This window comes from Mus caroli, chromosome 13, assembly GCF_900094665.2.
Source record: "Mus caroli chromosome 13, CAROLI_EIJ_v1.1, whole genome shotgun sequence".
Classification (NCBI taxonomy): domain Eukaryota; kingdom Metazoa; phylum Chordata; class Mammalia; order Rodentia; family Muridae; genus Mus; species Mus caroli.
This window is the reverse complement of record NC_034582.1, coordinates 42030746-42055080: the sequence shown is the minus strand read 5'-3', so window position 1 is coordinate 42055080 and position 24335 is coordinate 42030746. Positions and strand designations below refer to the sequence as shown.

General features: G+C 45.9%; 1 protein-coding gene across 3 annotated transcripts in view; it reads left to right on the top strand.

The window, feature by feature from the left end:
- Kif13a (kinesin family member 13A) overlaps window positions 1–24335 on the top strand; it is a 181939-nt gene that overhangs the window by 117158 nt on the left and 40446 nt on the right. For all 3 annotated transcript variants that reach the window (XM_029468210.1, XM_021179807.2, XM_029468211.1), the window contains exons 12-22: window positions 809–919; window positions 2255–2389; window positions 4258–4388; window positions 5933–6019; window positions 6120–6286; window positions 11628–11841; window positions 12931–13093; window positions 14996–15136; window positions 15842–15991; window positions 19542–19703; window positions 22258–22431. In XM_029468210.1, coding sequence (XP_029324070.1) covers window positions 809–919; window positions 2255–2389; window positions 4258–4388; window positions 5933–6019; window positions 6120–6286; window positions 11628–11841; window positions 12931–13093; window positions 14996–15136; window positions 15842–15991; window positions 19542–19703; window positions 22258–22431 — 1635 coding nt within the window. The remainder of the gene's footprint in view (window positions 1–808; window positions 920–2254; window positions 2390–4257; window positions 4389–5932; window positions 6020–6119; window positions 6287–11627; window positions 11842–12930; window positions 13094–14995; window positions 15137–15841; window positions 15992–19541; window positions 19704–22257; window positions 22432–24335) is intronic.

Sequence of the window (24335 nt, the reverse complement as noted above, 5' to 3'; positions counted from 1 at the left end):
TAAGAGGCATTATAAAGAGCAACTGTGACTGATACCGACTGCTGCCCTGGCAACCTGCAGACAGGAGGAAAAGGATGTCATTCCTGTCACTGCCTAATTGTTTGCTTTAGTCGGTCACGTGGCCCTTGAACTTCCAAAGGGAAATCCTAAGAACAGTGTGTGGTGGGTTTTTTGTTTGGTTTTGTTTTTAAATGAACATTGTAGATTGTTTCCACCAGGCTTTCAGAGAAGCCAGGCATCCTTTCCCTTAGTCTTGGAGATGGGGTCTTATTGACAGAAAGGTTCCTAAGTGGCTACTGCAGCTACAGGATATTTATGGATGACACTATGGATTTCTGTCTTATTGACAAATAAATAAATCTGCTTAACTAACCTTTTCCCTACATTAAGGTATTTTAGAGATAAATTTTAGCACTTTTTTTCAATCTTTAAATGAAACACCTGTTAGTCTTTATTGATTTTTCCCCTCTATATATTAGCTTGCTCTTTTTTTTTTATTCTGCCTCTTCTTTAAAGAGGAACAGGCAACCATGTCCATCTCTTCCCTTTACTTGGTGAGCGAAGGCCAAGGCCCACACTGCTGGTGTGTGAGTTCATTGCTTTTGAGAGACCGTTACTACTTGCCAAGGAAGGACATAAGGATGCTGAGATCTAGCTCATAACTGTTTAGCATGCTCATAGCTACATAGAGAAGGGGCAGGGCCCCGTGTTCAACCTCCAGTACCACAGGCAAGGATGCCATTATATATTTTCTGTCCATACTGCTGCAGAGATTGTGAAAGCTGACATCTCTGGTTTATTTTAAAAGGCCATGAAGGCCCCTGAGCTAAAGGAGAAGCTCGAAGAGTCTGAGAAACTGATAAAGGAGCTAACGGTGACGTGGGAAGAGAAGCTGAGGAAAACAGAAGCGATTGCACAGGTGGGCTCCTGAGGTGGCTTCCTCCTGCCTGCCGTCTTCTCGGGACGGACATCCGCCTCCTTCACAACCCTCCACGGCAGAGGTTCTCAACCTTCCCCATGCTGGGACCTTTGAATACAGTTCCTCACACTGTGGTGACCCCCAGCCACAAAATCATTTTTTGTTGCTACTGTTGTGAATCATGATCTAATAATATCTGATAGGCAGGATATCTGATTATACCACTCCTGTGAAAGGGTCCTTCAACACCCAAAGGTTGAGAACTGACGCACTAGCTTCATGTCTTTGAGCAGTCTGTGTATGGTCCTGTGTGATGTTCTGCTGGAATACTCCATTGAATAAGCAAGGCTAGGGGGATCTTTCCTCCTTTCTGCTCCTCCTTTCTATCCACATTGTGATAGAGGGGGCTTTTGGTGGTGTTTTGTTTTGTTTTTTTGTTTGTTTGTTTGTTTGTTTATATCTCTTGGCATTGAAAGCTCTGATTGGCAGAAACTTTTAAAACACAGCACACCATAGGTTTTTCACCATGTGCTTCTTTGTGCTTATTGTAAGATTGCTGTATGAGCAGTCACTGAAATGGATTGCAGCAAGGGCAATCAATGGAGCCGGAGCGTGCCCTGTGTCCCTCCATCGCTCCACACTGCATTTCACGGACACGGCTACCGCTGGCCTCCTCGTACAAGAGCGTGTGTTTTCATGAGAGGCCGGCTTCCTTTTGTTAGCTAACGTGTTCCCAGCCATAGATCAGTACCTGCCACATTCTGCACTCGATTGCTTAAGTCTTACATGCACGGGTGGACTCAAGGCCTGTCATTACAGGGTCTCTACCTGCTCCTCCAACCCCATCTCCCACTTTTCTCCCCATTCACTTGGAGTTGTTTGCCCCTGAAATCGTCCTCTGTGCACTGAGTCTGCTGGGCTTTCCAGGAGTCACGTCTCAAACAACTGATCTTGCCTCTTGCAGTGGCTATGCGTCCAGTGTTCCAAGAATTGTCTCACACATTCTCCGCCCATCCTGATGTCCCTCCCAGGAAGCCATGCAGCCCTCCCTAGCCCTCCATGCCACACTGATTCTCTCTTTGGTGTTCTGGTTAAGCGGTCTTGTCCTCTCTCCCAGACTTGCAGTTTCTACAAGCCGACACTGTGTGTTTCACCCGCGGTGCCCTGTGACACTGCCATGCCCTCTACTGCGGCCCTTAGTAAACTCAGTCGAGCCGGGTAGAATGTGTCATCTCTTTGGCATTGTCCCCAGAAGCAGTGACTTACTCTTTCCATGGATACGTCTTGTGAGTAGAACAACAGAGCGTCTCTTCTTCTGTCTGTTTCCGTGCCCAGGAGAGACAGCGGCAGCTGGAAAGCATGGGGATCTCCCTGGAGACCTCTGGCATCAAGGTGGGGGACGACAAGTGCTACCTCGTCAACCTGAACGCAGACCCTGCCCTCAACGAGCTTCTGGTTTACTATTTAAAGGTGAGAAGGGCTATGAGAACAGACCACAGTGCTCTTGTGTCATCCCAACTGAACCTGGATGTCCCGCCCCAGACCATAATGGTGCAGCCCCTCCCCACTGGTCATTAGAAACAGCCTTTGTTTCACCCATGCCCTTGAGGACAGGTTCCAGAGGGGACAACTCAGGGTACACCCATAGAAGGACCCAAATGTATGGTCTCCCAGTCAGAGGTGTCTGGGGTCCAACCACATTAAATCTGAGAGGCCTTGGAAATTCGTCATTGTAACTCTAGGAAGATATCAAGTCATACACAAGTGTAAAGAGACCCTGGAGCAAAGCCCCAAGTCTGTCTTAGCTCTGACCCCAAGGATGTTTGTTCTGTGGTCACCTTTCAGAATGACCTTTTAGCATTGGCATTGTGCCCTCGTGTGCACTAAGCATGCTGGGGGTTGGGGGAGGCCTCTCCAAAGTGGTTTTCCAACGTCCTACCTTTAGGTCCCATGTGCATTTTTTTTCCCCCTCTGAGACAGGGATTGGGGGGAGGTTCTCTGTGTAACAAACTCTGCCTGTCCTGGACTTGCTTTGTAGACCAGGCTGGCCTCAAACTCATAGAGATCCACTTGCCTCTGCCTCCAGAGTGCTTATACCACCCTGCCCAGCCCCCTGTGCATTCTTTAAAAGTATCAAAAACTCCAGTACACTTTTATGTGTCTAGGTTGTAGCCGTCTGTATGCGTGGCATTAAAAGTGGAAGAGGCGCTGTAAGACAAACACACAGCTCTCAGTTTGCAGAGCTATGTCATCACTGGTCCGATGCCTGCAAAAGCCCTGCCGCACGTGCCTGATAAATTGAGAAAGCCCAGATAAATAACCTTTTGTTTGTCCTAAAATAGCGCTGACATCATGGTCTCATAAAAGGTCAAGAGATGTCAGGAGTTCTTTGTCTATATTTGCAGAACTACGAGAGAACTTTATTAAGCCAGAAATAGGACTCCCGAGCCAGGTGTGGTAGAGCATGCCTGTAACCTCCGGATTTGGCAGGTGTAGGCCGGAAAGATTGGAAGTTCAGGCTCATCTTCCACTGGGTAGCAAGTTCAGGGCCAGCATGATTTCTCCTTTTCTTTCTTGCCTGCCCCTTAAGAGTTAAAAGAGTTTCCAGTCACAGTGAGTACCCACCCCAACTAGTTAACTTTTGCCCAGTCACCTTCAGTTCTTCTAGAGCTGACCTGGTAAATTGTCACTGGGGGGTGAGGTGGGGTGGGGTGAGGTGGGGTGTCATTGCCCTCCGCGCCAACCCCAATCGCCAGTGCCACACCTCATTGTCTTCCTCCTCAGTTTACCCGTGGTGGCAAAGCTAGATGAAGTGGCATGCTGGTGCCCACTTCAAATAGTAAATATTCAATCCAGAATGAAAATTCAGTGTCTGCTACTGCTAACTCCAATTTTCTTATGTTTTAAAATAACACCTTATCACCATTGATAAAGGAACAGGTGTTGGTAGAGTTTAAACATTTTAAAAAAATGTTTCAAGGTAAGCTTTTGGCTTAAAAAAATATTACATTATTTGCTGATCTATCTATCTATCTATCTATCTATCTATCTATCTATCTATCTATCTATGGCAGACATGCACATGCCAAAGAGTGTGATTAGAGGTCAGAGAACGATTTTCTTCCACCATGTAGGTCTTGGGGATTGAACTCAGGTCATTAGGCTTGGTGATGAATGCTGTTATCCAATGAGCCATCTCATCAGCCCGCCCTTGGCTTTTGAAGCTCCAGACCTCCTGTGCGATTCATTTCCTACTCCTGATTTATTCCAAGTGCTTTGAGCATTTCTGGTTGAGTCCCTTGTGAACTTGGTCTCCGGTCTTCAATTGTATGTTGTAGGATCACACCCGGGTGGGTGCAGATACCTCTCAGGACATCCAGCTCTTTGGAATAGGGATTCAGCCCGAGCACTGTGAGATCGACATCGCAGCGGATGGAGACATCACTCTCACGCCCAAAGAAAATGCAAGGTAGGAGGCACTGCGGAGGCTTCTGCCCCTCCCTCCTTTTTAGGACCCTTTCCCCTTGCTTATTGCAGTTATGTCAAAGTAAGAATACACTAGGTATCCTTGAGGATTTACCTTCTGTTTATGGAGGGTGTATTAATTACCGTTCTCGTTGCCTTAACCAAAACCAAACAAAATACAAAATCAAAAGCCAAAGGAGGGGTATATTTTGGCTCCTGATTTGAAAGAGTAAGGTCCATATGGCTAGCAAGTTGTGGTGGCAGGCACGGCTGGTGGGATGGTGAAGGATCCTCCAGAGGATGAAGCAGCTGGCACGGTCAGCTCTGGAAGCCAACCTACCTAGACACCTGGTAGCTGTGTCACCCAAGGTCCGCCCCCAGTGACTCATTTCCTCCAGTGAGGCTCCGCCTCCCAAATGCCACAACCTTTGAATACAGTGCCACCCAGTGGGAAGCAAGTATTCTAGCACGTGAGCCTGTGGAGGCTTTGCGTATTGAAATCATAGCAGTATCGTAACTTTGAGGCATAATAGCGCTCTTTTTAGGGCTATTACGGCAAAGCCTTAGTAACCAGGGTTAAACTGAAGGGTGTAATGTTTTCATGAATGAATTTCAAAAGTTCAGGCGTCAGAGCCCTGGGGAGCCCAGGGCTTTACTAATGAGAGATTGTAGGAGACTTAAAGATCGTGTCTACCACCTTTTGTCATTAGGTTTCCCTGAGCATCCTTTAGGGAAGTTACTTTTAACTACCTTTCCACATCTGTACTTTGTTTCTAAATTGCCAGCAACTTTTTTCTAATGAGCTGTTGAATATATTGGGGGTGCTTTAATCTGTGTGTGTGTGTCTGTCTGTCAGTATGTGTGTCTGTGTATGTGTATCTGTGTGTGTGTCTGTCAGTGTGTGTCTATGTCTGTGTGTGCGTGTCTTTCAGTGTGTTTGTCTGTGTCAGTGTGTGTCTATCTGTGTCAGCGTGTGTCTGTGTGTCAATGTGTGTCTGTCTGTATCTATTTATGTGTGTCGGTATCTGTGTGTGTGTGTGTATGTGTGTGTGTGTGTCTGCGTCTATGTCTGTGTGTGTGTGATATGGAGTGGAGATCAGAGAACAGCCACAGGCGTGGCTTCCACATTGCTTGAGGTGGAGTCTCCTGTTCAGCACTGCAAAGGCAGGGCTGGCTGGCCTGGGAGCACTCAGGACCTCTGTGTCTACCTTCCTTGTCTCCCTGAGAACGATAAGACCACAGTTGTGTGCTACTCCTCCAGCTTAACCTGGGTTCCAGGGCTCTGAATTCAGGCCCTCACACTAGCTTTGCCTAAAGAGCCATCTCCCCAGCTCTGCTTTGTAAGTGTTACAAAATGCTTTCTCTCTTCATTAGAAACACACAGAATTGGGGAATCCCTCTTTGAAAGGACTTGGCAGGCCCTGGCTCACTGCTGAGACTGTTTCTGCTCCCAGAATGCATCCATTAGGAGACTGGTCCCTGTCACTTCTGTGAGTCTTGAGGCTACTGTCTTCTATCCACCTGGCACCTTCCTTTGTGTCCCTCCAGGTCCTGTGTCAACGGCACCCTTGTCTGCAATACTACCCAGCTGTGGCACGGCGACAGGATCTTATGGGGAAACAACCACTTTTTTAGGTAACAACTTCACGCTCTCTAGCATTCTTCATTTCCTTTTTTTTTTTTTCTGTTATGTATAAATCGAGCTGGTATCATCTAATGATGAAAACCTCCACAGAATTAACTTGCCTAAGAGGAAACGGCGGGACTGGCTGAAAGACTTTGACAGAGAAACCAGTGCCTCGGAGCATGATCTAGATGCTGCGAGCGAGGCTTCCTCGGAGCCAGACTACAACTACGAGTTCGCACAGATGGAGGTCATCATGAAAACACTGAACAGCAATGGTAAGGCAGCGGCTCTGACCTATGTCATCTCTGAGGGACCCCAGTGTAGAAGCAGAGCTGTCCCGAAGCTTAGACACAGCCAGCTCTTTATCTGCAGAGCCATCATCAGCAAGGAGTAGTATTAACACTGTAGAGAGAACTCAGGTGGAACCAGGGAGTGTGCAGATGGCCCCCTTTGGGGCACTTCTTGTCACCAGACCAGTTATGATAGCATTTCCATGGTCACAAAGTATGTACTGAATGGATTTGACAAAGATTTTTGTTTTTGTTTTTATAATTAAATTTTACATCATTGGTCTTGTCGTTTCTGGAAGAGTGAACAAGTTACGGAGAAAATACGGATCGAGGAATTTTAAATATAAAAGGTAGTGTTTACTAGGAGCTCATTTGGGAATTATATACCTCCAGAGAGACTTACTTTACTAACAGGCTCAAGTACCTTTCGTGAAAATGATGCTTAAAGCGAACTGTTGTCCAGGCTGGTTACCTGCGTAGGACAACACCTCCCTTCCTCCACCGGTTCCCCTGAGAGGCACACGCACACACTCTGATGCAGTCAGATGAGCAGGTGGTCTTGGTGTCTTCAGCATTCCATCTCCTGCTAGGTGGCTTCCCGATCGTAAGCCTGTCAGCCTGGTGGTCTTCCCCGTGGTGGTCCTACCTGAAGATCCTCTTCCCCCTCCTGTGGTTTCAGACGAAGCTCGTCCACCAACGCTGGGAGAGAGGTTCTTAATGGCTGCCTTAGCATGTGGGAACCTGGCTGGCTTTCAGCGGGGCCGCTGAGGGATGGCGAGTACTTTGAGCTTTGGCAAAGTCTGACAGGCAGGCAGTGTTGGCATGAAACAAAGGTTTTCTGCCTGGCAAAACTGCTTCTTGATCATGACCAAGGAATGCTATCTTCCCAAAATGACACCCTACCCGTATTCCAGCTCTGGCTCCTTCCCACTGTCCCTTCCCATACACATCCAGCCACACAGGAGAGGGTGTTTGGTGTTACAGCTGCTGTTACTAATGGCTTCATTCCTGCAGAGAACTCAGCAGTTCAGGGGAGTGGCACTTTTATCTGTAACCTCCATTATCTCAGTCAACTCCTAGACCTCTGGGGTAAGCACTGACCTAAAGCGCAGCTCATTTGCATGTAGATGTGAAAGAGGATCAGGGAAAATGGCTCACCCAGTAAAGCGCTTGCTCTGCAAGCCTCCATGGAACCCACAGAAAAGCCGGGTGCGCATGGCGGCTCCCCGTCATCCCGCACGGGAGAGGTGGAAACAGGGTCCCTGGAACAAGCTGCCTAGCTGAAGCTCTTAGTGAGCTCTGGGTTCTAGGGAGAGTCCTGCATTAATATTTAAAGTAAGGAGCCACAGGAAGATACTTAATGTTAGTCTGAGACCTCTACATGCATGCACCCAGTGTGCACCCTCACACAGCCTCTGAACATTCAGACACACATGTACCCATCCGGGCATATAAAACATGAAAATAAAGTAGAAGAAAATCTAGCTCAGAGCAACGCTGTCTTTTTCCCAAGGACTTTGGAAATCAAATACTAACCTCTTCCCCAAGTGCTTCTGAGGCCGGCTCTAAAGTAAAGTCTGTTAGGGACCAGCAAAGGCTATGTTTCTAACATCTAAAATTAGAAGTTTCTTCTCTTCCCCCTGAAGGTGGACTCCCTTCACAACCCAGTGAGTCATTCCTTATGTTCTTTCTTCCTTTTTTTCTTCTTTGTTTTTTAAATATAAATATAAATATATATATATATATATATATATATATATATATATACATATATATATGCCCATCTCAGAGGCAGATTACCTGGCTATTTTACTTTATTTTATTTTATAAGAGCAAGAGATACTTTATTCTAGAACCATTTTTGAATGACTATAACTTGGAGACACATATTTAGGTTATCTTCATTTCCATATTTCAACATGGAAGAAGTTTCATGAAGTTTTATCATTTTACAAAATGGAGGACATCATAAATCAAGTTTAAGACACGTTGTTGGGTTCAGGAGAGAGGCAGGTACAGCCAGAGAGGAAGCTTTTTCTATCGGCCCAGGACGCTAACTGTGATTCAGGGTCGCTGGAAGCTAGTCGTCTGCTAAGTTAATGGTTCGAAACGGTTGTTATCTGTTAGTCACAGGATGTCAGCTCAGACACAGAGGTGGGCAAGGGTTGACTGTTCCAGAGGGCTAGCACTAGCCTAAGACCTGCAACATGGCAGTCTCTCCACAGTACTGAAATTCTAGTTAGCTAGTAGTCAGTCTCTGTAGACACGGCTTCGTTACAAGAGTTCTCATTTACAGAACCCGCTGCTGGTCACACAGCACATTTGGTGCAGTGGGCAGTGGAGGAGAGAGGTACGCACGTATTATTTATTAAATATTATTATAATGTCCCTTGTGGCTAGAAATCTCATCCTAGGATCTGATATAGTTGAGGCTGAATAGCAGGCAGGACAGCAGTGTTTGGGAGAGAGAAAAGGCCATTAGCAAAGAAACTTGCAAATCATATCACAAGTATCAGCCATATTAGAATTTATTTTTAAAAGAGGCAAAGGAATCAAACTGATTGACAGAGAGAGACATATTATCAAAGAACTCCCAGGCTGGGGAGAGATAGCTTAGTCAGTACTTTCCTTCCCAGTAGAAAGACCTGAGTTTGGTCACTAGCACTCACATTTAAAGGAGCAGCAAACACCTATAATCCCAGCACTGGAGAAGCAAAGACAAAAGGGTCCTGTAGCTTGATGGGCAGCCAGTCTAGACTAACTGTGAGCCCCAGGCTAGTGAGAAAACTGGGTGCGTGTGTTGGGGGTGGGAGGAGATGTCTAAGCAGGGTACTTGGTACTAAGCCTGATGACCTGAGTATGACCCCCCCACCTCCAGAGAGGACCAACCCCTGCAAGTTGTCTCCTACCTCTACAGACATGCTACAGCATGCAGGCACATGCACACATGAAATAAATAAATATTTCTAAACGTGGACAGACAGCGCCTGAGGAATGACTCTCATGATTTACCTCCGGCCTTCACATGCACACATATCTGCACTCATCCCACCTCACAAACATGCATGCACACATGTATGTACACTCACTGAAAAAAATCAAAATAAAATTTAAAGAGAAATAAGAGAGAGGATATGAGGTAAAACAGAGCCTGACTCCTGAGCAGGGCTGTGTCCGCTGAGCCCCAGGAGGGGACCTGGAAGTCCGGCTTGGGAGGCTCAAGCATAGGGCTAAGTTACTGTCCTCTCTGCATCTGCATCTTGGTCTGTGGCTCCATTTGTGTTGTGTTACTTTGGCTGCTGGTATAGCTTCAAGCAGCCTGCCATGCAGCCTCTTAGACAAGGAACCTGGGTTGAGATCCTGCTGGTCAGCCTCTGGGGCCACATGTGTTTCTGCAGCACAGAAAGCAGGAGTGTGGATTAAATAAGTTCTTCAGGGCCTGGGCAGTGAAAGTCAACAGCAGGTTTTGCTTAGCGTGAACAAGGCCCAAGGTTCAATCCCCAGTGTGTCACTAGGGATCTTGTCACCAAACCCTGTAAAACCATTTCTTAGTGATGAAACCTGATGCTGCTTTGAAGAAGGAAAAAAAAAATATATATATATATATATATATATTTGAGTAATCTGGTTGGTTGTTTTGAAGACCCTGTTCTTTGATGAATGGCCATAAGAAGCAATCTTCGGGATAAAAACATTATATCAACCTGTTTATCAAGTTATTGTTACTCCCGTTGACTAGCCCGCTTCCAATCAGAGCTCAAAATCTGGTGTCGTCATCGGTTGCTATGCGACTATGACTTTTCTGAGCCCCAGTTTTCTAGGAACATTAAAACGGAGATGCCATCGCCCATAGAGAAGGAGGCGGGGACAGGGGCTGAAGGGTTCTTTGAAGATCATGCATGCGGAGTCTGTCCAGTCCCTGTATTTGAGATGTAGCCAGTAGGGTCAGGGTTGGCATGGCGGCTGTTGTTTTTTTATTAAAACAACTCACAGCGTCTTACAGTGCTATGGAACTGCTCGATTTTGCTTTGTTCTATTAACTTAGTTCTTTTAAGGCCAGTGTGTTCTCTTCTCTTCCGTGCTAATATAGAAAGAGTACTATTTATGCTTATTGTACAAACTGATGGTGTGTTTTGGAAGCGTCTCGTCGATAGCCGTGATCAGATGATTAAGAAACTTCTGAAGTACTTGTCACATTTTTTCTTCCTCCTGGAAATTAAGCTGAGAACTGAACAGGACTGTAGCACGGGTTGTCAGGGCTGCAGGGACATGCTCGCTGTGAGGGACAGGTCTCCCTTCCTCATGTGGTTGTCAAGTGGGCCGACACTTCGGAGACTGCTCACTTACATTGTGACTTGGTTCATGTGCTATTGTCTGGATCTGGTATCCAGCTCATTGGTTATCATCACATTCGGGCCCTGGCCAGCCAATTGGCTCCTCAGAGTCAGGTCCCACCTGTACCACAGCTGTCCATAGAGGTGCTAAGTGCTCTATCTGTTGTCTGCACATGTTTGTCTCTGGACCACTAAAGGGACAAAGGGATGGATGTTTCTTCTCTTTCCCTCCCTCCTTCACTCTCTCCCTCCTTCCTCTCTTTCTTTCTTTCTTTCTTTCTTTCTTTCTTTCTTTCTTTCTTTCTTTCTTTCCTTCTTTCCTTCCTTCCTTCCTCCTTTCTTTCTTTCCTTCTTCTTTCTTTCTCCTTTCTTCCTTCCTTCCTTTCTTTCTTTCTTTCTTTCTTTCTTTCTTTCTTTCTTTCTTTCTTTCTGTTAATTGTCCTCTTAGGAATTAATACCCGAGACTATCCACGCCCTATACCTAGTCAATATTTTCCAAGGTATGCTGTGATTTCCTCCCCATTTAGGGAAATACAAGAGTAGGGAAGTTCACAGCGAGCAAGCTGAAGCCCATCCATCACATGCAAAAGCTGTGTTCAATGAGTGTAGAGGTCCCGCACTGTAGAGATCAGCTCACTCTGTTCCCAGCCCTGTGCCGTCCTGGGTTTCACAGTGGTTTGACATGCAGTTCCTCCCCATGAAACGTGGGGGGGGGGGGCGCGGGGGGGTTATGACACAGACAGATAAACATGAGGGTACACCCAGCCCACTGAAGAAGGTAACAGTGGGAAAGGTTAGCTCAAGTGTTACCCAAAGGGAAATCAGGAGGATTTCCCCTGTGAGCCCTCAGGCCTGTCACAGGAAGCAGAGGACCAGGCGAGATTCTGAGGCAGGACATGTTTCTTGCTGGAAGAGGCCCCGAAAGGCACCTGTGTAGACTCCCGTCCCTATCAGCCACTTACAACCTCTTGCCTCTTCTCTTGGCTCACCAGATCCAGTTCAAAATGTGGTTCAGGTCCTGGAGAAGCAGTACCTGGAAGAGAAGCGGACCGCCCTGGAGGAACAGCGGCTCATGTATGAACGCGAGCTGGAGCAGCTTCGCCAGCAGCTCTCTCCCGAGAGGCAGCCACCCAGCAGCGCCTCAGACCGCCTGGCCTACAGCAGCCAGACAGCCCAGCAGAAGGTGACCCAGTGGGCCGAGGAGAGGTAAGGATAGGGACAGACCCCAAGTCGGGAATGAGGGCTGCAGGGCTGGAGAGGCCTGTGAAGGGAGGAGAGACCTGGAAAAAAGGAGATTGGTGGCCTGGATCTAGTTTGGCTCTTGGTGTTTTGTTTCAGAGATACTACCCCATCCTAAGTTGTTCGAAGTAATGCCAGCTGCCACAGACCACCCCTCCCCCCAGACCCCTAATCTTTTACCCTTTGGTAAAGTGCCAAAGGAGAGGGCTTAGATTGGTGGGCCCTGAGACAGCAGAAGTGTGAGTGACTCTTCAACAACAATCTGAAGATGCAGACAGAAAGTAGGGAGGTTGGCTGGTTGGTTTCTTTGCTTTTTCTTTCAGAAGGGGGTTGTGGTGGTTGAAAGCCTGGCCTTTTCCCACACTAGATGCCCACTGCCACTGAGAACACCCCCAGTTCCAGGGTTGTAGACGGGTGGCTTAGCAGGAACAGGAAGCTGGAGAGGAAAGGAAAGTGTGTTTGGAAGCCTGTGAGCAGGCTGTTTTGTTGACTCTGGAAGTGACTTACAGAGGAGCTGGAAGGGTTCAGTCTAAGCCTGAGATTGAGCATGTACAAGATGACAAGCAGGACCTGTCAAAAATGACCAGGGATGCTTGGAAGGCAGAAGGACTGTCATGTGGGCCTCAGTAGTAAATAAATAAGGAGGGAGGGAGGGGAGGGGAGGGGAGGCGAGGGAGGGAGGGGAAGGAGAGGAACAAAATATTGTGGCAGCCCTGGCTGGTCTGGAACTGGCTATGTAAACCAGGCTGGCCTTGAACTCACAGAGATCTGCCTGCCTCTGCTGCCAAACGTCCTAGGATTAAAGACATGCACCACAATACCCAGTGCCTAGGTTTGTGTCTTTGTTTAACACCAACCCTCAACCCCTCAATGTTTTCCCCAACTTTAGTTCTCAGTGAGTGACCTATCTGTGGGCAGGAGGGAAAACTTCCTAAAAGTAGCTCTGTAATTGTCAATGGTATTGGTTACCGTTTCCTGGCAGTCCCACACTCTGAGAAAGGAACGGAACTCCGGCTCACTTCACCTGTGTGTGCTTTCTTTTCTTCAACGTTGCAGGGATGAACTCTTTAGGCAGAGCTTGGCCAAGCTTCGAGAGCAGCTGGTGAAAGCCAACACTTTGGTGAGGGAAGCCAACTTCCTAGCCGAGGAAATGAGCAAGCTCACTGACTACCAAGTGACTCTGCAGATCCCTGCGGCCAACCTCAGTGCCAACAGGAAGGTAGGCATGGCCCTAGGGAACGGGACCACATGATGGAGGCTGGTAAATGCTGCGGATCGGAATCTAGAGATCATCTCTGTGGGCAGGTCCTAAGGGGAACCGGGGTTGGCTCTGTAAAGCCTTCGGGTTGGTATTTACCCATGGGTAAGCATGCTGGGTAAATGCCCTTAGAAAGGACAGAAACAGAAGGCTAGGAGGTGGCGTGCATGCCTTTAACCCAGGCTCTCAGGAGGGAGAGGCAGGCAAATCTCTGAGTTCAAGGCCAGCCTGAGCTACAGAGGAAGTTCCAGGACAACCAAAGCTATAAGAAAAACCCTGTCTTGAGAAGAATGAGGAGGGCGGGGGAAGAAAAGGATGGAAGCATAATTTGGTGGCAGAAGGACTTTCTGACTTAGTCACTTCCTTGAAAAGATTGAAACTAGGGACTCAGAGGATAGCTTCGCTCACAAGCCTGATGATCTGGGTTCAATTCCTGGCTCCCGTGTAAGAATGGAATGCGACCCACAGAGCTGTCCTCAGACCTCCACAGGCTCACAGTGCCCAACCACATCCACAGTAATGATAGAGGTTTCAAAAGAGTGAAGTTAGGCATACATGTGTGTTTACGCATGTATATACATGCATGTGTAAGTATTACGCCTGCCTGCCTTCATGCACACACCCCTTCTGCAGTGAGGGCATCTGGGTGTGCTTGGTTGTCCCGCCGTCTCTGAGTGGACTCTCTGAGAAGGACAAACATCTTGGAAACCTGCTAGCATGCACACAGAACTCCTTAGAGCCATCTGGAGGTCTCCTATCATTACAGCATCAAGAGTTTACTGTAAAAGAGAAACCTGGAAGAAAATGAATTTTCATCTCTTTTTTTTTTCCTGCCCAGACAGCAAGTTAAAAGGGAAGTTGTGTGTGGGGAGTGGAGAGAGAGGGCTCACTCAGGCAACCACTTACTGCTCTGCCAGAGGACCCAAGTTTGGTTCTTAGCACACACATGGTGGCTCACCTTTATCTGGAACTCCAGGTGCAAGGGATCCAATATCCTCTCCTGGCTCTGAGGCACCAGGGACACATGTGCACATACATGCATGCAGGCAAAACACACATGTACCATAAAATAAAGTCTTTTTTTTTAAATTTCTTTAAGACTGATTGATTGATTGATTGGTTGACTGATTGATTGATTGATTGATTGATGTGTGTACCTTCTTTCTGTATATTAGAATTTTTATAGTCCTTTTCTTCTTTAAGACTGATTGATGTGTGTATATGATAATTTTTATAGTTCTTTTATTCTTTAAGACTGATTGATTTATTGATTGACTGATTGATTGATTGATGTATGGATGGATTGAGACAGGGTCTCATAATCCCCTGCTACCCTCAAACTTACTAAGTAGCTAAGGATGACCTTGAACTTCTGCTCCTCCTGTCTTTACCTCCCAAATTTGGTCATGATGAGCATGCACTACCACATCTGTTTTAGAGGAAGCTGGGGCTGTAACCCAGGGCTTTGTGCTAGATAAGCCACCTGAGCTAAGCCAGTGTGCTAAGTAAGTCACCTGAGCCACTCCAGCCCTCACGGTTGAATCTGTGTAACAAAAACTTGAAGTACCCTAATTGAATAGTAGTCAGAATGTGATAAATCTGTGTGATGAATTCCTATGTTGCTATTGGAAAGCAAGATTATGAAGGATATCCAATGAAAGGAATTGTGAGGTAAATATACATAGATCTATAGATACATAGATGTCTGTAGAAAAGAAAGACCAGGGCATTCCCTAGGTGGTAAAGTTTTACTGTCTTTTGTAAACTTAGAACCTCACAATAGTATATACAGTCTTTAACTGTGTGTGTGTGGGGGGGGGGAGTGTCAAAGTCATGTCTGCTCTGTCTTCCATCATGATACAGAGAGGCGCAATCGTCAGCGAGCCCGCCATCCAAGCCAGGAGGAAAGGGAAGGGCACCCAGGTCTGGACCATTGAGAAGCTGGAGAATAAGCTAATTGATATGAGAGACCTTTACCAAGAATGGAAAGACAATGTTCCTGAGGTAAGAGAAACAGAGCATGAAGGAGACTTGGCCGAATGAAGACCTCAGGTATAATGGTTTGGTCATTTACACTAGGGAGATAAAATGTGATCTTTAAGGGCCAGTCGCACGTGAATCTGTCCGGTGGACACGAAATCCGGGAAATTCCCCCAGGCGGGACTTAGTTTGCTTTGTGCTCTTTGACTTTCAAGGGAAAAGAGGAGAAAAGAAGTTGCTCCGAGCATGCGCAGTCGCTCCGCGCTATCAGTCCGTGTCCTGGAAAATTAGTCCGGCCAAAGCCAGTGTGGATTTCATCTTCATCCCCGTCTGCGCATGTGCCCCTAGTTGTCTGTGCCCCTAGCTGTGCTCAGGGCTGGGTAGATTTCTGAAGTCGTCATAGCGAATGTAATGTTGAGTTTTGCTTTTAACATTTGATGTTGGTAATAAAAAGGAAAATCTGGTGAAGGAATTGGTGTAAGTCACAGGGCATGACATGAAGTAGGCTTCAGGCGTGGGGTGAGTGAAGCTGGGGCTCCTCTGCGTGAGCGTCCCCTAGCAAACACGCCCTGCTCGTGTGCTGGGTCTCTGTGGGCACGATTCTGATTGCACTTGTTTATTTTTATGAATGCTTCCTCTAAACGTTTTTAGTGCTAATTTGAAATAACATTATTTAAGTTGATGCGTTGTTTCCTGACTTCTCACCCAATGACCTATCCTTTTTCTCAGGCCAAGAGGCTCTATGGGAAGCGAGGTGACCCTTTCTATGAAGCTCAGGAGAATCACAACCTCATTGGGGTGGCTAATGTGTTTTTGGAATGTCTCTTCTGTGATGTGAAGCTTCAATATGCAGTACCCATCATCAGCCAGCAGGGGGAGGTAAGGACACGCCAGCCCCTAGAAAATGACAGGATAGGAAATTTTGTTTAATCTCTTGCCTGAGAGAGATCAAGAAGAGGTGTGTGTGTGTGTGTGTGTGTGTGTGTGTGTGTGTGTGTGTGTGTGTGTGTGTGTGTTGATCTTCTTTTGTTTTATTCCTCTTAATATACATCAGGATTAAGCCATGATCTTAAAAGGCAACACATTTCATATTTGTGGTTCAAAAATTTTTTTGTTTTAATTTTGGTAATAAGTTTTGCTCTTTGCTCCATATTAATTTTTCCTTTTAAAAACCACCGCCAATGATAGTCATCCACACCAGTTCCTTCCTGGATCATAGATGTCCTTTACAAGGTATTGCTTAGATTCAGGAGTGGTGGTGTCTTCCTTTGACCCCAGCACTCAGGACAGAGGCAGGCAGATCTCTATGCCAGCCTGTTCTACCAAGTGAGTCCAAGAACAGCCAGGGCTGCACAGTGAGAACCTGTAAACAAAGAAATGAGTAAATAAAATAAAAAATTTAAAACCTCAGAAGATTATTCTGAAGCCCTAAGTCACAAAGAAGGCATCCTAAATAGCCTTTGTTAGTCTCCTTTAGACAGCCATATTTCAACAGTGTGGGTGTATTTGCCCTTTGTGGGCCTTGGACACGTTAGAAGACATTCATGTGGAAATTTTTAATTTTTCCTTAGGTCCATTTTCACTTTGACAACTTTATTATTTGATTATACTGTGGCTACAGAAAGACTCAAATAAAATGAAATTCACCCAGTATCCCTCTGACCAACACCATAATAAGATTGTCTGTAGTCCCTTCTCGTCTCTTTATACATTTGCACTGCTCTTAAACCAAACCAGCCTTGCAAAGTTACCCGTTTTTCCCATTTCGTATTCTGGAGCAGCCATTTTATTATGTGAAAATGTGTTCTTCGGTTTATTGGTTCCCAACCCAATTATAGTGGAAACATACCTTAGCTCTAACTTTTGGGTATTCAGTTGCTTGGACTATCTTCTGTCATAGTTAGCACTATATGGCTCTGATCTTGTTAAAGAAAATGTCCTGGAGCACCCAGGTCCATCTGTCTATTTAAGCTTGTGGTGTGTTCCAGCATACGGCCCTCCAGAAGAGTCCATTTCTCTTTGTATTCGTTGGCAGCATAAAGGATGATCACTTCTTGTGTCCCCCTCCTCCCCCACACACACTACAGTATAAGATTTTCCCCAGAACCTACTGGCTGTTTGCTGGTCTCCTGTGTTCTGCAGTCTTAGACACCATCTTCTATGGGTAAAGGCATGAAAGCTGTGTGTCTCAGATTCAGACTTCTACCCAACTCGTCAACTGATGTTTTTCTCTTTAGTCTCAATCCTTAACTCCCTAGTTTGTTTTATATAGCGTATAAACTTGAACTACAAAGTTATTCTAAGCTGGGCATGGTGGTGCACGCCTTTAATCCCAGTACACGGGAGGCAGAGATAGGCGGATTTCTGAGTTCGAGGCCAGCCTGGTCTACAAAGTGAGTTCCAGGACAGCCAGGGGTATACAGAGAAACCCTGTCTCGAAAAACCAGGAAAAAACAAAAAAACAAAAAACAAAAAAAACAGTTATTCCTTGGGTTTCTTAGAATAAGATATGGTTTACAAAGGGTAGCTGGGAATAAACCTGGGTTCCCAGGGTGGGATATAAGTGTGTGTGTGTGTGTGTGTGTGTGTGTGTGTGTAGGAGCTGGGACCTTCTGGATAATTCTGCCCCAGTGACCACCAATGCTTCTCTCATGCTGAAAATACAACTTAAATGGCCAGTGGAGCCAGTGGCTGAGGCCCTCTTTAAGGTCCTCTTAATCTAGAGTCCTGGGCACGTTCTGGGTATCTGAAATTATATCACAAATGTACTCAGGGGGCCCATAGATGGCTCAGCAGGGTAAAAGCACTTAGCCATGTAAGCCTAATGACCTGAGTTCAGTCTCCAGTTCTCAGAGTGGAAAGAGAGAAAGGACTTCTAAATGTTTCCCTCTGACCGTCACTGTGGCATGCTTACACCTGTAAGCACACACACACGTAAATACATAAATATGTGTTCAGTCCTCAGACAAGCACCGTATGAAGCACTGCACTGTACTTTCTGCCCCTCAGTACTTCTACCTCTGTATATCACTTGTCAGATATCACCAGCTGATTTCTCTCAGATCCTTGGCTCTGGTGCCAGTTGGTACATGGAAGTCTGAGCATTAAACATAACCCTTAGCCTGGGGTGGTAGCTTATGTCTGCAAGCATAGTATTCAGAAGCTAAGGCAGAAAGATTGTGCATTCGAGCAGACTGAGTCATTTCCAAAAGAAGGAAGGAATACTACCATACTGGACCTGCTCCAGTGAGACACTGCCATGATCAGAAATATAAACATCCTAGTGACAAATGGAGAACAGTTATTTAGGGGTAGAGGGAATGCCTCAGCAGTTCAGAGTGGCTTGCTGCTCTTAGTAAGGGCCAGAGTTCAAGTCGAAGCTCCCCAGTCAGATGGTTCACAGCTGCCTATGACTCCAGTTCCAGGGGCATCTGATAACCTTTGGCCTCTTTGGACACCAACAGACAAGTGCACAGACCTACACACACACACACACGCATAATTAAACAATAAGTTGAACAAAAGAATCGTTACGCAGAGTGGACATTGGGGGAGGCCTGCCTATCATTGAAGCACTCTGGAGGCTGAAGCAGGAGGATTCCACAGTGAGGTCAACCTGGGCTATAATAGTGAGACCCTGTCTCAACAAATCAAAACCTCGAAAAAACAAACAAACAAACAAACAAACAAACTACTTTCCCATGCTGGATGGCTTTGTTCCTGCCATCCCTTCTGGTAAGAGCCTTTTACCACCCCATGAGACCGTTTTCATGCAGCTCCATGTTACACACCATCCTCCCTCCTTGAGCCAGGGACCATGTCTGCCTAGTGTACTGTGGGAAGCACAGTACTTGGCAGTTTCTGCCCCCATCCATCCTGGGTGAATACTTGCTACATGCATGTGCATACATTTATTCTATGCACACCCACCACCTACACCTTTCTGTTATGTCGACTGCTCCATCCTGTTATTGGCTCTCATTTCACCTTCACTTTCTGCATTTAACCATGAGTTCACTAGCAAGAGAGCCCACTCCCTGGAGTACCAAGATTACCCAAGCATGGTATCAAAGAAATGCATGCGCAACTATGTAAACAAACACGAAACAATGTTTCAGTAGAATATGATAGCTCCCTTGAAGCTGCTCCTTGCCTGAGCTGAGGAAAATGGATACACCTAAGGAGAGTTCTAGAAAGCAAGTTGGGAGGAGCAGATTTGGTTCAGAGTAAGAAAGGAGGGATGCAAGGGCAAGCATGGGCTTGCCAGGCTCTGGGTGGGTGGGTTTGGGGTCTCCTTCCTGGAGGTGGCTTAGGAGGGAGCGTCTCCCACTGCCGGAGATGGACAGCCAGAGCTGTAGAGTGAATTTCTGTCTCCTGCTAGCATTGCCCAGGGTATACCTTTTAACTATGCTCCTGTTCCTTGACCCAGGTTGCCGGGCGCCTCCATGTGGAGGTGACGCGCATTACAGGAACTGTTCCAGAACGCATGGCGGAGGATGACTCTTCAGAGAACTCTAGTGAGAGCGGGAGTCTTGAAGTGGTCGACAGCAGCGGCGAAGTCATTCACCGGGTCAAAAAGCTGACATGCAGGGTGAGAGAGCAGTGATCGGGGCTCACATAGACCCTGGTAATGCCGGGTGAGAGGGCAGTCATCGGGGCTCAGGTTGCCGGGTGAGACGGCAGTGATCTGGACTCATGTAGACCCTGGCAATGCCAAGTCAGAAGGTGGTGATCAGGGCTCACATAGACCCTGGCAATGAGGGGTAAGAAGGCGATGATCAAGGCTCAGGTAGCCGGATGAAACAGCAGTGATCTGGGCTAACGTTGACCCTGGCAATGCTTGATGAAAGTGACTCTCGTAGACCTTGGAAATACCGGATGAGAGGGCAGTGGTCTGAGCTCCCGTAGAACCTGGTGGGTGAGGGGGGCGGTGATCGGGGCTCATTAAGACATGGCAATGCTAGGCTATACCCACAAAGTTTGATAAGATTTCATCTAGTACTATGCAAGTTTAACTGTCTGACAGGAGATGTGGCTGTGAGCAGCACTTCTTCTAGAATTCTGTCGTGACAATTGTTTGAAATCTCCCCCTAAAATCCCCCCTCTGCATTTTGTATCTAGACAAAAGTGATTTCATGATGCCTTCCACATACCCAAATCCTCTCAAGTCCCTTATGCCCTGTGCTTTCGTATATTCTATCTACACACATCCTTCGACATACTTCAAATAATCTCCAATAGAACAGCATGCAGCGTGGTACAAATGTGGTGTGTGTGTTACATCACAGCACCAGTTACCTTTGTTTTTAAGATTTTATGTAGTACTGGCTATCCTGAAGTTCACTATGTAGACCATGCTTGCCTCCAATTCAACAGAGATCTGCCTACTTCTGCCCCGTGAGTGCTGGAATACTCCCCAGCACACCCAGCCTCAGTTGGTTCTAATTTTCTGACACAGCCTAGAGTCACCTGATAGAGGAATTACATCGGTCAAATTGTCTAGGGCCTGTCTGTAGGAGATTGTCTTAATTGTTAAATCGTAGAAGAGAGCCCAGCCCACTGTGGGAGGCACCATTCCCTTGGCAGGTGGTTCTGAGCTATACGAGAAAGCTAGCTAAGTATGAGCCAGCCAGCCAGCAACATTCCTCCATGGATTCTCCAAGTTCCTGCCTGGACTTCCCTCAGTGACAGTCTGTGTCCGATCAGCTTGAAATTAATTCTTTCTTCCCCTAAGTTGCTTTTGGTTATGGTTTTGTACCACATCAACAGAAAGCAAACCATAAGTGGCTTAAAGAGTAATGACAAGAAAAAGTCTACATGCTGTCACGACAGTGTAGTTGTTTTGGGTGTATCTGGTCTGTTGGTTAAACCACGGCTGTCAAATTTATAAATACAGAAGGCCGTGTGTATGGCTGCATGGAGAATTTATTAGTGAGTTGTGGTTTTTTTCTAATAAAAGTCAAATCTGTATCAGAAACTAAATCACGAGTAAATTAGACAGGAATGTGTTTGGGGTTCCTTTTTATTCTTACTAAGTTTGTATTTTGCCATTAGAAAACTGTGGTACAGGTTTTGTTTTAGATGGAACACTCAGGATGGTGGGCTGACTCATCAGGAAAAGAGGCTTGCTGCCTAGCCCAAGAACCTGAGTTTAGTCTCCAGAACCCACATGGGAAAGGAAGGAATCGACTCCCGTAGGGTCCCCCCCCACACACACACACACACGGCACATGTGTGCACATAGCAAGGTGAATAGAATACAATAAGGAAATATAATTTTTCTTACAATTTCTAGTGGATGGGTTCATACACTAGACATGATGGTACATGCCTTTAGTCCCAGCACTCAAGAGATAGAACTGGGCAGATATCTGTGAGCTAAGGACTCCATGGTTTATAGTTTTAAAAAAAGGCTGAGCTGGGAATACAGCTCAGTCTGTGTGAGGCTCTAAGTTCTCTGCAAGATAGATGGATGGATAGATAGATAGATAGATGATAGATTGATAGATTGATAGATTGATAGGTAGATGATAAATAGATGATAGATAGGTAGACAGAAGATAGATGATAGATAGATGATTGATAGACAATAGATGATAGAAGATAAGTAGATGATAGATAGATAAATAGATAGATAGATAGATAGATAGATAGATAGATAGACAGATGATTGATAGACAATAGATAGATGATAGATAGGTAGATAGACAGAAGTTAGAAAGAAAATAGATGATAGATAAAAAGATAGAGAGATAGAGAGATAGATGATAAATAAGTAGACAGAAGATAGATGATAGGTAGATGATTGATAGACAATAGATAGATGATAGATAGGTAGACCGAAGATAGATAGATAGATAGATGATAGGTAAATAGATAGATGATTGATAGACAACAGATAGATGATAGATAGATAGATAGATAGATAGATAGATGGATGATAGATTGATAGATAGGTAGGTAGATAGATCAATAACAATGAATGGTCTCAAATATTTCCATATGATGGCTCAGTTATGTAGCCCTGGCTGTCCTGGTATTGATCGCCTGATTTGATCCCCTCTTAGAGATGACTGAACTATGGACAGAAAAATATTTTCGTGTTTCTTTTTAAAGATGCATAATTTATTTTTAAATCTCTTCAGGTGATAATTAAAGAGGCAACCGGGCTACCCATAAGCCTCTCAAATTTCGTCTTCTGTCAGTACACATTCTGGGACCAGTGTGAGTCTACAGTGGCTGCTCCAGTGGTGGACCCAGATGTACCCTCCCCGCAGTCCAAGGATGCCCAGTACACGGTGACCTTCTCTCACTGTAAGGTACGGAGACAATTACAACGTGAGGTACCAGACCAGGGATGACACTCTACGGTGACATGTGAGCTGAGGCCCCTCGGTCAGTCCCCAGTACCAGAAACGCCCACCACAGAGCCACCATCAGCTGCATGATGGGGCAGTGGAATTGGACATGGTCTTTTAAAAATCTGCTTTTTATTTATAAATAAAGAATAAAATGTGTAGTTTTTGCAGTGAACTCCACAGCACTGTGTGTAATTCTGGGGTTTGAACAGGACACCTTCCAAGTGTATGGAGCTTGTTTTTTTGATTTCTTGATTGTTTTCAAGGACCAAAACTTCCTCATTAATTTAAAAAAAAATAGGAGAATTTTTATTATTACCCGGCAGCTTCAGCATTTTAGTCCTTTTCTCACTCAGCTCCTTTTCCTTGCTCCTCCCCCTCACACAGAAGCCCTTCTTCCCAGCAGGTCCCTCAGATTTCACACCATCTCTTGGTGTGTCTGTCGGCCACTGAGTCCAGAGGTTCATGCCTGAGCATGGGTGGAAGGTTATGGGCTGACACATGGGCAACCTCCTCTTGTCTACACCGCTGAAGGAAATAACACCCCTTCTCCCCAGATTTGTTAGATCACTACAGAGTCCTGCTCCGTAGCTCAAGCAGGCCTAGGACTCGATATGTAGCGTACTCCGTCCTCCAACCCATGATGGTCCCCCTTCCTCAGCTTCCCAAGTGCTGGGGTTACAGACAGGAGCCCCAGGCCTGGCTAAGATCAACTTCTAACTTGTAAGTTCTCTCCATATGTGTTGGCACAAGAGACCCGAGACAGCCAGATCACAAGCTCAGAGGCAGGAGAGACTATTGCAAAAAGAAAAGTTTGCTCTCTAAGTTTTTTGGTTTTGTTTTTGCATTTTTCTTCTTTTAAATATAATATACCTTATTGGGCTTTGTACAGCTCAACTCTTCTGCATTACAAATTGAAATAATTTGGGAACATATAAAAGGAAATCTGAAAGATCCCATCTTCCAGTCTTACTCTGCACAGGTGTAACCATCAATGATATTTCTCCTTGTAGTATATTACCTTTGGTTTCATTGTATTTTATATTTTCTGGGATGGAGTCTGCTGAACTGCCATGCCAGCCTTGAGCTCCTGGGCCTGCTCTATCCTCCTGAGTAGCTCAAACATCACATGCATGACCCTGGGTTCTGCTACATATTTTAATTAGCTATTTCCTGAGTTCCTGCATCACCTTTCTGGCTTCTGCTGGGCACTGTCACCTAATGAGTTCTTAAAAACAGACTCTGCCCTCTGGTAAGGCTCCTCCCAGATGGCCTGACCACACTGCCTCTCTGAACATTGTGTCTGTTCTTTCTGGCTCCAACTTAGAAAACAAATTCCTGTTACCACCTGCAAAATGTCCTACATACGAGACTCTCAGGTCTTTCTTTTTTCTTAAATAAGGTTTGCTTACCTACTCACTCAGTGTATATGAGTGTTTGGCCTGCGAGTCTGTATGCATGCCATACCCACGGCCAGTGCTCCCAGAGGCTGGAAGAGGCGTCAGCCTGTAGAGTGAGTGTGCAGGTAGCTTTGAGCACCATGTGGGTACTAGGAACCAGACCACGGCCCTCAGGAAGAAGAACTGCTTTAAACCATCGCGCCCTCCTCCCTCACCCCGAGCCTACTTGTCTCCACCTGTATTTGCCAAACCACATTCTCAGAAATCTTTAGTGAGAATGTTTACCTGCAATATTTATTTCTTAATACTTAAATTAGCAAACAAAAGTTATATGCCTTATGATGGCTTTTTCTTTTTCTTTTCTAAGATTTATTTTACTTTTATGTGAGTCCACTGTAGCTATCTTGAGACACACCAGAAGAGGGCATCAGATCCCATGACAGATGGTTGTGAGCCACCATGTGG